Source organism: Anabrus simplex, chromosome 1, assembly GCF_040414725.1.
Source record: "Anabrus simplex isolate iqAnaSimp1 chromosome 1, ASM4041472v1, whole genome shotgun sequence".
Taxonomy (NCBI): Eukaryota; Metazoa; Arthropoda; class Insecta; order Orthoptera; family Tettigoniidae; genus Anabrus; species Anabrus simplex.
The window spans coordinates 870,570,738-870,584,522 of record NC_090265.1 but is presented as its reverse complement, the minus strand read 5'-3'; the positions used below and the strand labels follow the sequence as shown (position 1 = coordinate 870,584,522).

Here is a 13,785-nt window from a genome sequence, read left to right as displayed (position 1 = left end):
TAATCCGAAGTCTGAAAAACAATAAGGCTGCAGGGGAAGATTTGATTGTTGCAGAATTGTGGAAAGAAGCAGGCAGTCAAGCAAGACAGGAACTGACAAACATAATACAAGAAATCTGGCGAATGGAGAAAATCCCTGATGATTGGAAGAACGCACTGATACACACATTATATAAGAACGGTGACAAAACAGATGTGAACAATTACAGAGGAATCTTCCTAGTAGCCATTACATATAAAATACTGTCAAAAGCTCTTCATAATACTGTAGAATTGAACCAATAATAGACAAACAAATTGGAGAATACCAAGGTGGGTTCAGAAAAGGCAAATCATGTGCAGAACAGATTCTAAACCTGAAAACTATAATACGAGACAGGGTTACAAAGAACAAAAACTATGTCATAGTTTTTGTGGGCTTCAAAAAAGCGTACGATTCATTAGACAGAATTTTGCTACTGAACATTTTAGAGGAATTTGGTGTTGACACAAAATCAATCAATATAATTAGCCAAACTCTGACTGAAACAAATTCCAGATTTATGGGGGAGATCTCAGATGAATTTGAAATTAAAACCGGTATCAGGCAGCGAGATGGGCTTTCCCAGATTCTTTTCAATATTGTCCTGGAAAAGGTAATAAGAGTATGGGAAGAAAGACTTAAAGAAAGGGCACTCCATCATGAGATAAGATTAGGTTCAAAGCACAAAGGGGTTGGTGTAAACTGTTTGGCCTTTGCTGATGACACAGCAATCCTCTCTGGAAGTATAGAGACTGCGTTTCTGAAAGAAATAGCAGGAAAAGTAAGTTGGATTTCAGATATCTTTTGAGAAGACTAAACTCATGTCAAATATTGGGGATTCATCCACAGCGCTAAAACAGATTACGGGAAAATCAACAAGGTTAATAAATTTAAATACCTAGGTGAAATAATTCAGGTTAATGGACTCAATAAGGAAGCAAACAGATCAAGAGCAAGAAAACTGGAACTAGCATACCAACTCACTAAAGATACCTACAATACGAAGAATCTGTCAAGGAAAACTAAAATCAAACACTACAACACAGTAATCAAACCAGAGTGTCTGTATGCCACAGAATGCATGTTTTCTATGAAAACTGGTGAAATAGAAGAGAGAGAGAAAAAAGAAAGGAAAATATTGAGGAAAATTTGGGGACCATTGAAAACGAAGGAAGGAGAGTTTAGACATAGGAGGAATAAAGATCTATACAAGGATGAAGAAAATGAAAGCTGTTAGACACAGTCAGAAAGAGGAGAATTGCATTTTTTGGTCACATAATGAGGATGGATAACAGTAGATTCACAAAACGAGTGTTTAACCATGTTTACAAGAGCAAGAATGGCAACCAGTGGATCCAAGGAGTAAAAAAAAAAAAGATATAATACAAGACAGAACAACTTTCAGAAGACTGATACAAAATTTCAAGGGTTTCAAGGAGAAGGAAAAGAGGAAAGGTAATAATAACATCTGGACACAAGAGAGGAGGAAACAACAAAGTGAAAGGATGAAGTACTATTGGAAGTCAAGAAAAGAAGGATTAAGATGAATGCACAGGGTTACTTTCCGTGGTCCTTAGATGGCCAAAATCGAAGAAATGAATACATATCATAAAATTAATAAACTGTCATGTTTTCTCTATCATAAAAACAGATTGTTCAGTTTTATTTTCAACTTTACTTTTTTCCTACTTGGGTGGTCTATTCTCTGGAATCAGCCTGAATTGAATTAAATTATTATTATTATTTTTAACTTACAAAATTAATTAGACGCTGGGGGGGTTTCACATTTTTGATAAGATCAAGGGTTTGAAACTTCGTATGGTTACAAACTGTGCGGTTCACAGCAGAGCAACCCTCTCAGAATGCTGTAGTATTTGTTAGGTTAGTCTCTGATAGCCACTGTATCAATCTGGATGTGGTGCATTACCGTCTGGAGTAGCAATGTGCTCTACGTAAGTCTGTGTTCGTGCGTACAAAGAGTGTGTGCAACCTCGAGAAGAGTATTGTCAAATGTTGATTATTATTTACACAACTGTGCGTTACACAGACCTCTCACTGATGATGTTTTTGAATGCTCTAAAATGAAATTGGTTCATACAACGTTATCTCTGTTACTGCATTATGTATTCTCCAAAACATGAGAATGAAACAATTTCAAAGATGTGTTTCTTATCTACACATGTCACTTTCAAGTTCCCAAGCCTATATTGGTATTGAAAATAGTCTATTCAATACGTGGTTGAATGCATACCCCCACCCCATCCAGCTTCTCATCACTGCATTAGAAGCTATGGGCAGTTGTGAAACTTAATACCGTACACATACTGCCCTGGAGCCATTATTGTTTTAAACTGAAAGTTTCGTCGAGATTCTCGTCCGCAATTCTCCATTTAAGTTGGAACTGGGAAATACACGTAACCATTTTAAAGACAAATATTATAAATGTAATGAAAAATTACTATGTTTTTTTGAGAATCTGCAGCATTTTATAGTACACTATAATACAAGCTATAAGCAAAAGCCAAAATAGTGATCATACTTTTTGGTAAGAAGTCTCTGTCTTGAGCGGTCTTTTCAACAATTCCTGGAAGCATCTGAGAGTCTCTCTTGCGACTGCCATCTCTCGATAAACGTCCTTCATCTTTGCCTCCACCTCTACTTCCTCTCTCCAACGTTGTTTCCCTAGAGCCACGATCTTTTGAAAGACTAATGATTCTATCCAAGACATCATTCCTCCTATCATCTTTCTTCCTGTCATCATCTTTACTTCGTCCTCGATCATGATCTTTCCTGGAAAAATAACCATAAAACAAAAGTAAAATAATTATTGTATTATTTATATCAATTTCATAAAAACAAACAAAAGTACAAATACATCTAACACAGACCAAGATGGAATATATATATACAGGTAACCGTTTAATACATGTAGCTCAAAAATATAATAAAATGTCACTACGAGACTATGACTTCTACCATGTCTTTTGAGAATCTGTGAACCTCTAATGATACATTTCATATATTTACAGTATTGTACTACAAACTACAAATTTTTTTTTTTTGCTAGTTGCTTTACGTCGCGCTGACACAGATAGCTCTTATGGCGACGATGGGACAGGGAAGAGCTGGGAGTGGGAAGGAAGCAGCCGTGGCCTTAATTAAGGTACAGCCCCAGCATTTGCCTGGTGTGAAAATGGGAAACCACGGAAAACCATTTTCAGGGTTGCCGACAGTGGGGTTCGAACCTACTATCTCCCGAATACTGGATACTGGCCGCACTTAAGCGACTGCAGCTATCGAGCTCGGTCAAACTACAAATACTGAGCAAAACATGACCATGAGCATTAAAAAAATAAAATACACAACACAGTTCTTATTAATGGCTAACTCAAACTCAACCTGTCATCTTTGTAAGATCTCTTGAATGTGTCTAAATGAGGTCCTCAAAAAGATGTTCTAGCGACAGCTTGCAGATTTATGTGACTGACACTCTTGAGCAGTGGTGTTCACAAAGACTGGTCTGTGATGTAATAGCAGTGTGCAGTGGGCTAGTGTGTGACGCAATGAGCAGAAGGCGGGGAGCATTTCCCATGTTACCTTACACAAGCAGTAATATTAAGAGTATATGTGAATGATTTAAATGTCCATAGTATGTACTGTAATTGGTATGAATAGGTGGAGAAATATAACAACCCAGAATTGCCTTCTCAGTGCCTCTATGGTGCTATACTGGATCCATGTGACACTAAATAAATGTAGGACTGAAAGTCATAATCAATATAACTATTTGTAATAGTGGGCACAAAGAATTATACTATTCTTGCTTAATACAGGCATTCTATGTATGTTGATCACTGGCATTATTTCCTCACAATCACTTCATTGTCCTTTAAGTTACAAGTTGTTCAATGTTCAGTGTTATGGTTTGTATGGCACATAGTCGATGAGAACATTAAGTTCAGCTCCAACAGTTGGCTTTGGTGATGAGACTTAGCAAGTTTCATTGCAGAAAACAATAGTTTGCATCTGTACCTGGATCCAAACATGCTTAATGATAGAGCAGAAAGCCTATGCACATGGGAAAAACATGGATGCAGAAAACTTATGTACAAATCACATAATGTCTTCTCAGTGGCATCTGGTCATAAAATTAGGCCTGAAAAGAGCTACTGCACGAGTTTACTTTACTATTATACTTTAGCCTCGTTATCACCCCATATCACATCGTCATAGGCCTTCTCAATATCTAGGAAAATGAAGAGGACATGTTTTTCTTTTTTTCCAGTGCTTCTCCAGGATCATTCATACAGAAAATATTAGATCTGTTGTTGCCCTGTATGTCAACCCTTATCCCGTTTCTATGCGGGGTCAGGTATGATGAGAGATGAATCTTCGAAGCGAGATTTTACGACCAGATGCCTTTCCTGACATCAACCTCATCAGAGGAATTAATGAAATGAAATATGTGATATATGATAGTAGGAAGGGAGAGGGTAAATTAAAACCCAGTGCTGGCAAATAGCCTACTCCTGTCGAATAACACCACGGGGTCTGATCAAGGCCTTACGTCCCCATCCGATGGACAAATCACCAATAACAGCATCATATGCCCTCACTCCATATGAGCACTGCGGAGAGATTTGGAATTGCATCCAGAATTTCGGCATGCAATCTAGTGATTAGTAATTGTATACCACCACTTTTCCTACCCTGCCAGCCAACATTCTGATGGTGAAATATTTTCCGACCAACGGGACTCGAACTGGCTAACCACCATGTCAGACCATATAGACTTCACGCCTTAACGATCACAGCCACCGGGCAAGATCTGTTGTTGCCCTATTCCTTCTAAATCCATACTGCTCCTCTTCAAGCTGTGGTTCAATGATGATTCTTAATCACTGTTGTATGATTCGTTCCATTATTTTGAATCCACGAGATAGAAGCATGACGCCCCTGCAGTTGCTGGGTTTCTGTCTGTTTCACTCCTTTAGTCTAGTTTTCAGATTGTTTTTCTTCTTTCCAAATGGTGTTTAGGACTCTAAATAACCATTGCCATCCTTGCACTTCAGCAGCCTTGATTATGTCCATGCTTACCTCATCTATGCCTGTTGCCTAGGGTTTACTCATGTTCTTTAGGGCATTTTTTCACTTCCATCCACGTTATAGAGGGCTCCACATTTTGAATATTTTCTTTCACCATGGTCTCCTTTTTCATGATTTTTAGAATCTGCTTATGGTTCATGGTGTGGGTTACTGTAGTCACGTCCTAGTTCATAAACCACGGGCAATGGATGAGTGGCCTAGTAAGTGGTCCTGAGAGTTGGGATACCAGTTGCTATGGAATGGGAGTGGTCATCTCAGACATATTCAGAGTCATGGCCCTCCTTGTGCGCAGGCAGCTAGGACTATACAATCCACCGGTGGTCCATAACCCATTAGAGAGATCCTCACTTGGGCTATGTATAAGTAGGATAGCATCCTGCTTCAGGAATTTACCAAGCTCAGAACATTTAAGCAAGCCTCGGACCTATGGGAGTAACGGAGTTCCACTCCCATTTGACAGGCGAGGGACTCCTTGGAAACAACTTGGTGAACAAAATAGAATTCAAGAGGGAGCTATGTTAATGGAGCTTATGGAAGAAAGTAGAACTGGCTGAATCAGCAAACAGGATGCATCTGGATGTGCTAGGAGTAAGTGACATTTGGGTAAGGGGATATAACGAGGAATAGATAGGAGATTATAAAGTGTACTTGATGGGTGTTAGAAAGGGAAGGGCAGAGTCTGGGGTAGGGCTGTTTATCAGAAAAGATAACACGACAAACTTCTTGAAGCACTTAGGAGCGAGGACAAGTACTTGTCAGAAATATAGCTGTTTTTATATGTTATATTTTCGTATAAAATTAACAACTTACTACCACTAAGAGTGACTTTTATCCTAAATATTAAGCTATTATAAGCTCCTTACGCCATCTCCAGAATAAGGCACCATATTTACTAAATTTCATTTCAGCGCAGCAATTTACGTATTCATTTTGAACTTTTAACTAACCACTTGTTACCACATTTTAAAAAATGAGACATTCGTAAAGATCTACAATAAGGATTGAATATAAGACTTTGTCATAAGAGTACTTATAACTACTATATTTCTACTTGCAAGTCATTTTATACACATTTGTACCTAAAACAGTATCCTCTTATTTAGGTATAAGAACAATCAGGATCCTGACCTATCTTTCTTTCAGGTATGAGATTTTTAGGCTGATGATGCCCTTATTATGGGTGAAACATGTCCCTATTCTAATATGTTAAGAACTATTTCTTAAATCTAAATAAAAAAAACTCTTATGTATTGAACAGGTGGAATTTATAATGTAGTATTATTATTTGACTTTATGTACGAGTTTTCCAGGAATATTTTTATGATACAGACCACTATCTGATCTGTAGTGAACTAAGTATCTCTAGGCCTTGGGTAGAGAAAGTGAAATCTGTCTGCAAACGAATAAGCGTAGAAAATCTCCAGGATGAGGAAATTAGACAGAAGTACATGGATATGATTAGTGAGAAGCTTCAAACAGTAGACAGTAAGCAGGTTCAGGATATAGCAAGAGAATAGGTGGCATACAGGGATGCTGTAGTAGAAACAACACAGTAATGCCTAGGAACAACTGTTTGTAAAGATGGGAAAAGGCGAACATATTGGTGGAATGATGAAGTGAGAGCAGCTTGTAGACGTAAAAAGAAGGCTTATCAGAAATGGCTCCAAACAAGGGCTGAGGCAGACAGAGATTTGTATGTAGATGAAAGACACAGAGCGAAACATATAGTTCTTGAATCCAAAAAGAAGTTGTGGGAAGATTTTGGAAATAACCTGGAAAGGCTAGGTCAAGCAGCATGGAAACCTTTCTGGACAGTAATAAAGAATCTTAGGAAGGGACGGAAAAAGGTAATGAACAGTGTTTTGAGTAATTCAGGTGAACTCATAATAGATACCAGCGAATCACTGGAGAGGTGGAGGGAATATTTTGAACATCTTCTCAATGTAAAAGGAAATCTTCCTGATAGTGTTGCAAACAGCCAAGCTCATGGGGAGGAGGAAAATGATGGAGAAATTACGCTTGAGGAAGTGGAAAGGATGATAAATAAACTTCATTGTCATAAAGCAGCAGGAATAGATGAAATTAGACCTGAAATGGTGAAGTACAGTGGGAAGGCAGGGATGAAATGGCTTCACAGAGTAGTAAGATTAGCATGGAGTGTTGGTAAGGTACCTTCAGATTGGACAAAAGCAGTAATTGCACCTATCTATAAGCAAGGGAACAGGAAGGATTGCAACATCTATCAAGGTATCTCATTGATTAGTATACCAGGCAAAGTATTCACTAGCATCTTGGAAGGGAGGGTGGAATCAGTAGTTCAGAGGAAGTTGGATGAAAACCTGTGTGGTTTCAGACCATAGAACGGCTGTCAGGATCAGATTTTCAGTATGCGCCAGGTAACTGAAAAATGCTACGAGGGGAATAGGCAGCTATGTTTATGTATCATAGAACTAGAGAAAGCATATGACAGGGTACTGAGGGAAATGGTGTTCGCCATACTGGGGGACTATGGAATTAAAGGTAGATTATTAAAATCAATCAAAGGCATTTATGTTGACAATTGGGCTTCAGTGAGAATTGATGGTAGAAAGAGCTCTTGGTTCAGGGTACTTACAGGGGTTAGACAAGGCTGTAATTTTTTACCTTTGCTATTTGTAATTTACATGGATCATCTGCTGAAAGGTATAAAATGGCAGGGAGGGATTCAGTTAGGTGGAAATTTAGTAAGCACTCTGGCCTATACTGACGACTTGGTCTTAATGGCAGATTGTGTGGAAAGCCTGCAGTCTAATATCTTGCAACTTGAAAATAGGTGCAATGAATATGGTATGAAAATTAGCCTTTCGAAGACTAAATTGATGTCAGTAGGTAAGAATAAACAGAATTGAAGGTCACATTGGCGATACAAAGCTAGAACAGGTCGATAACTTCAAGTATTTAGGTTGTGTGTTCTCCCAGGATGGTAATATAGTAAGTGAGATTGAATCAAGGTGTAGTAAAGCTAATGCAGTGAGCTCGCAGTTGCGATCAGCAGTATTCTGTAAGAAGAAAGTCAGCTCCCAGATAAAACTATCTTTACATTGGACTGTTTTCAGACCAACTTTGCTTTACGGGATTGAAAGCTGGGTGGACTCAGGAAATCTTATTCATAAGTTAGAAGCAACAGATATGAAAGTAGCGAGAATGACTGCTGATACAAACAGGTGGGAACAAAGGCAGGAGGGTAATCGGAACGAGGAGAGAAAGGCTAATTTAGGAATGAACTCAATGGATGAAGCTGTACGCATAAACCGGCTTCGGTGGTGGGGTCATGTGAGGCGAATGGAGGAGGATACGTTACCTAGGAGAATAATGGACTCTGTTATGGTGGGTAGGAGAAGTAGAGGGAGACCAAGATGACGATGGTTAGACTCAGTTTCTAACGATTTAAGGATAAGAGGTATAGAACTGGATGATGCCGCGGCACTAGCTGCAAATAGAGGATTGTGGCGACGTTTAGTGAATTCACAGAAGCTTGCAGACTGAACGCTGAAAGGCATAACAGTCTATAATGATAATGTATGTATGTATGTATGTATGTATGTATGTATGTATGTATGTATGTATGTATGTATGTATGTATGTATGTATGTATGTAGAATCTGCTTTAAGTCACCCCAACACAGATAGGTCTTATGGTGACGATGGGATAGGAAGGGCCTAGGAGTGGGAAGGAAGCGGCCATGGCCGCAATTATTGAAGTAAAGCCCCAGCATTTGCCTGGTGTGAAAATTGGAAACCACGGAAAACCATCTTCAGGGCTGCCGACAGTGGCATTCAAACCCACTATCTCCCGGATGTAAGCTCACAGCTGCGCGCCCCTAACTGCACAGCCAACTCGCCCGGTCCATGGTCTCCTGTTTTTTATATTAAAATTTTCACCATTATATAATTTTTCAAAATAATGTCCCATCTCATCTCCTTGTCATTCCAAGTGATGTTTCCATCTTCTTTCTCCAGGGTCTTTATTCCTTTATGGCTATTTTTCTTACTTCTCACCACTTGATATAACAGTTTCTCTTTTTTTTTTTTTTTGCTGTCCCTTTTAATTTCTGTGCAAATTTAGTCCAGCTTTCCTCTTTCTCATTCCATCCATCCATTATCTAAAGGCTAAGCCATGTCGTTGCAGCCACATCCCATGATCTTCAGCAGTCCTTTTCATCGTGGCATAGGAAGCAAAACCCAGCTGAGTGATCATGTTCCTAAGGTATGAGAGACGTGGTCTTCCTCTCGACTTCTTCCCTAGGACCTTTCCTTCGAAAACATTCTGGAGAAAGGTGTCATGTTGTAGGACGTGTCCAAGAAATTTAGCTTTCCTCCACTGAATTGAATAAATTAAGGTCCGTTTCTCATCAACGTCATTCAAGATTTGGATATTAGTCTTTTTTTCTGTCCAACTCGTCCCTGTCAGTCTTCTCCAGAACCACATTTCCGCAGCTTCTAGTAATGACTGTACTTGTTTTCCCAAATCTAGGTCTCACAACCGTAAGTTAGCACACTCCAAACAGAGGTTTTAACAAATTTCTTCCTGGTTTCAATTCCTATGTGCTTGTTTAACAATAGATTTTTCCTGCTTTGAAACACTTGTTTTGCCATAGCAATTCTTCTTTTGACTTCTGTCAGGCACTGATTATCGTTGGTTATAACACTATCCAGATAACAGAATTCTTTAACCTGATCTATTTTTTCACAGCCTAATTTAATGTTTGTTTTCAATTCAGACTTCTTCTTTTGAACGATCATCATTTTCGTTTACTTTGTGTTTATTTTTAGCCTGAACTTCTCTAACGCGTTGTTTAGTATACCGAGCATCCTAGTCATTTTGTGCTCTGAATCAGCTATTAATGCAATATCATCTGCAAAGCGAATACTATGAATTTGTTTACCATTAAAATTTATCCCTTTGGTTTTTTTCTTTTACTGTTCTAATAGCGAATTCTATGAAGATATTAAACAGACAAGGTGATAAAGGCCAGCCTTGCCACACTCCTCTTCTTATTCTTGTTTCTCTTGTCATTCCATTGATGTTTATTTCTGTGCTTTGGGCTCTATACAGGTTAAAAAGCAAACATCTGTCCTTCCAATCAAGACCCAACATTCTCAGAGTTTGAAATAATTTCCAGTCAACCTTGTCGAATGCTTTCTCTAAATCCACAAAAGTTACATAAGTTTTCCTGTTAACTTCCAGTCTTCTCTCCAGGATTTGACGCAGAGCTAGAATTGCTTCTCTAGAACCTGTATCTGCTCTGAAACCATATTGGTCGTCATCTAAATTCTGTTCAATTTTCCTGCTGATTTGACCTTTAAGTATTGTCAGTAGGATTTTAGAAGCATGGGATAGAATGGCTATTGTTCTGTAATCTGAACAGTTTTTGGCATTTCCTTTGTTTGGGAGTGTTACTGTCTGACTCTTTATGAAATCAGGTGGTACAATTCCTTCTTCATAGCAGTTTGTAATGATATCAAACAATCTTTCTTTCATGATGTCTTCACAGTTCTTTAGGAGCTCTGCTGAAATGTTATCAACACCTATGGCTCTTTTATCCTTTAATAAGCGTAGAGCCATATTAAACTCACTTTTTGTAATTGGTGGGCCTTTCCTTTCTACCTCGATCAGGCTCTCATCCTCTACATAATCCTGAATGTTATCTATTTCCTGACCTTCATATAGATCTTCAATATATTGCTTCCAGCAGTCACCTACCTCCTCATTTTCAAAAAGAATCTTACCTGCTTTGTTTTTAACCACATTATTTCGTGTATTTTCTTGCTCTGCAATTATTTTATTTTAAAATGCCTTATCAGATTTCCCTGCTTTTAAATCTTTTGCAATATCCTCGCCAATTTCATTCATACAGCTGTCTTTTGCTAAGTGACACTTGTCTGTTATTAAATTTTTTAATGCTCTATATTGTTCAAAATCCCTGCTTCTCATTTTGTTCCTTTGTTCAATGAGATCTAAAATTTCTTGAGTAATGCAAGGCTTCTTTGTTTCCAATTTTCTTTTACCCAGTATTTCTGAAGCAGCTGTCATTAAGCTGTTCTTGACATTTTCCCATCCAGTACTTTCACTGCTCAGTTGATTAGTTTTCTCTTCGAATTTTGAAGCCAAAACTGCAATGTGTAAGTTATTCAAACACCATTTCTTCGAACCGTATGCTTTATGTTTTCAGAATCTAATACTGCACTTCGCTGCAACTAATATATGATCACTGTCTACATCAACCCCTGGGTAACTGTGACTGGTAAGCACTTGGTTTCTGTAACTCTGTCTTACTATTATGTAATCTAACAGATGTCTTCTACTATCTCCAGGAGCCTTCCATGAATAACGTCGTCTTTTGTGAACATCAAAGCATTAATAGTTCATGTTGTTCACAAAACTCGAGCAATTTTTCTCCTCTCGAGTTTGTTTGGCCAAGTCCGAATTTACAGTATGTTTAAGATTTTCATGACTACCAACTCAAGCATTGAAGTCTCCTATTAAGATAATATTAGCTTTGGTGTCTACTAACTTGAAGAGTTCTTGAATACAATCATACATTTCTTCTACAACATCGTCTTCACTGTTTGTGGTTGGAAAATATACTTGAATAATGACTACGTCAGCAGGGTCAGCTTTTATCTTAACCGTCACAATCCTGTCACTAATATGAAGGATATTCATCACATTTTGACAACATTTACCTTTTAGGATTATTGCTACTCCATTCACTCCACCTTTATCATTTCCGGTGTGTATTACCCTGAAATTCCCTGAATGAAAGTCTCCGTTTCCTGCCCATCTAGTTTCACATACACCAAGCACATCTACGTCTTTCTTGATCATTGAGTTCTTTACTTCTTCCAATTTTCCAAGCTTACCTAGTGTTCTCACATTCCATGTACCTAAGTTGAACTTACTGTTCTCTTTGCAAGGATTTTGCATGATGACGACCAAAGAGGCCTTGCTGCTGTTTCCACTCCTGTCGAATCTTGGCTTCTGACTTTCATGATTAGTAACTACAATTCTATTACCGCAACTTTGCATGGCTGCTATACAAGGGATATCCCTAGGATCTTTCATGCAGTGGTTTCCCGTTGCCTTCTGCGTCATAATGTCGTTGACCAGATGAAGCCAGTTCATCCGCCTTTAGGGATGATTTCTCATCCCAAGGACAAGAGGGTGTCCTGGATCTCTACCTGCTCATCCGGCCTCCGAGGAGGCCGTTGGCACTTGGTAGAAGGGGACTACTTATACAGGTGGTCACTCGGTAGACGCAGTTTAATGTCGTGCCTGGGACAACTTTCTCATTAGAAGTGATTTTTTATCCCTTCATTTTTTAAACTCCATGTCTCTGTATAGCTGACCAAGTTGTTCTAACTTCTCTTCATTCCTTGCCACACCTTTCTGAGATTCTGTATTTCTTAGTTTCCACGATTAATTTATCTCCTTTATTGCACAGTTTCATTCCACGATGGGGTTTCTTTCTCTTTTACTCTGCTAATTGTTTTGCCAACAATATTGACTGCAGGGTGCACCAGGGTTTTCTTAAATCCAAAACATTTTTCAGTTGTTCCTACTTCACATTTGGGCAGTTGGTCTCTAATTTTCATCTAGTTTTCAGACCTCTTTTCTGGTTTATCAAGTTCCCAAATTTTTATCTTGGGCTTACGCATAGTATTATTATTATTATTATTATTATTATTATTATTATTATTATTATTATTATTACCATGATGTTTCCTCAGGTGGCTACTAGTAACCTGTGGTCATTACCTAGACTTTCTATTAGCAGCACTTTCACACCTCTAATAAAAGTTCCAGCCTCTTTGTCTACAATGACATAGTCAATAAGAGATTTCTGCTCTCTATTCCAGTTGTAACTTGTGATCTTATGGCTCAACTGATTTTTGAACCAGGTTGTTTCATATGGAGAAGTCAAGGACACATTCACCTTCGTGGTTCCTATTTCCATGAGAACTGATCACTGCTTCATATCCAACCCTTACAGTTCCCACCTGAACATTTAGGTCTCCCATAACAAGAATATTATCTTATTTGACGTGGTGCTCCAATTCTTGAAGAAAGTCTTCTTTCCCTTCTGTGGAGCATAAACCTGAACAATGGTCAGGCGGCTCTTGTTAATTTCCCGATGTAGCTTAATAATTTGTTTATTAACATATTCGATATCAGCCATAGAATCGATGTTCTTGTTGATTATGAATGTCATTGTTTCCTTCTTATTTCCATGCCAGTAGAGTTTGTAACATTTCCACAGCAAATTATTTCCTTCCGCTTGCCACTTTGTTTCACTCAGTCCAAGGACCTGAATATTTCTTTTTTCCATGATATCTACCAGTTCCTCACATATAGCAGTCAGAGTTGCAGTATTTAAAGTTGCTATTTTGAATTTGTTTTTCCGGCTGGGAATTTTCTTCTTTGAATAATTCCTTTTAACTTTGGGCTTATCACCATCATCCTTACCAGAATTATGCACAGAAGGTCCATGTCTTGGATTTCATTTACATCTGGGCTCATATTACTGTTGAAAGCGATATGACAATTCTCCCCCTTGCTGACTTGCTGAGCCTAACACAAGGCAAGGTTTTTCTGTCAGGGATAACTCCCTTAGCCTT

At 38.4% G+C, this 13,785-nt stretch overlaps 1 protein-coding gene across 4 annotated transcripts in view; it reads right to left on the bottom strand.

The window, feature by feature from the left end:
- Positions 1-13,785, bottom strand: part of LOC136857668 (zinc finger CCCH domain-containing protein 13) — a 214,556-nt gene that overhangs the window by 136,946 nt on the left and 63,825 nt on the right. For all 4 annotated transcript variants that reach the window (XM_067136501.2, XM_067136503.2, XM_067136504.2 and 1 more), the window contains exon 9: positions 2,561-2,811. In XM_067136501.2, coding sequence (XP_066992602.2) covers positions 2,561-2,811 — 251 coding nt within the window. The remainder of the gene's footprint in view (positions 1-2,560; positions 2,812-13,785) is intronic.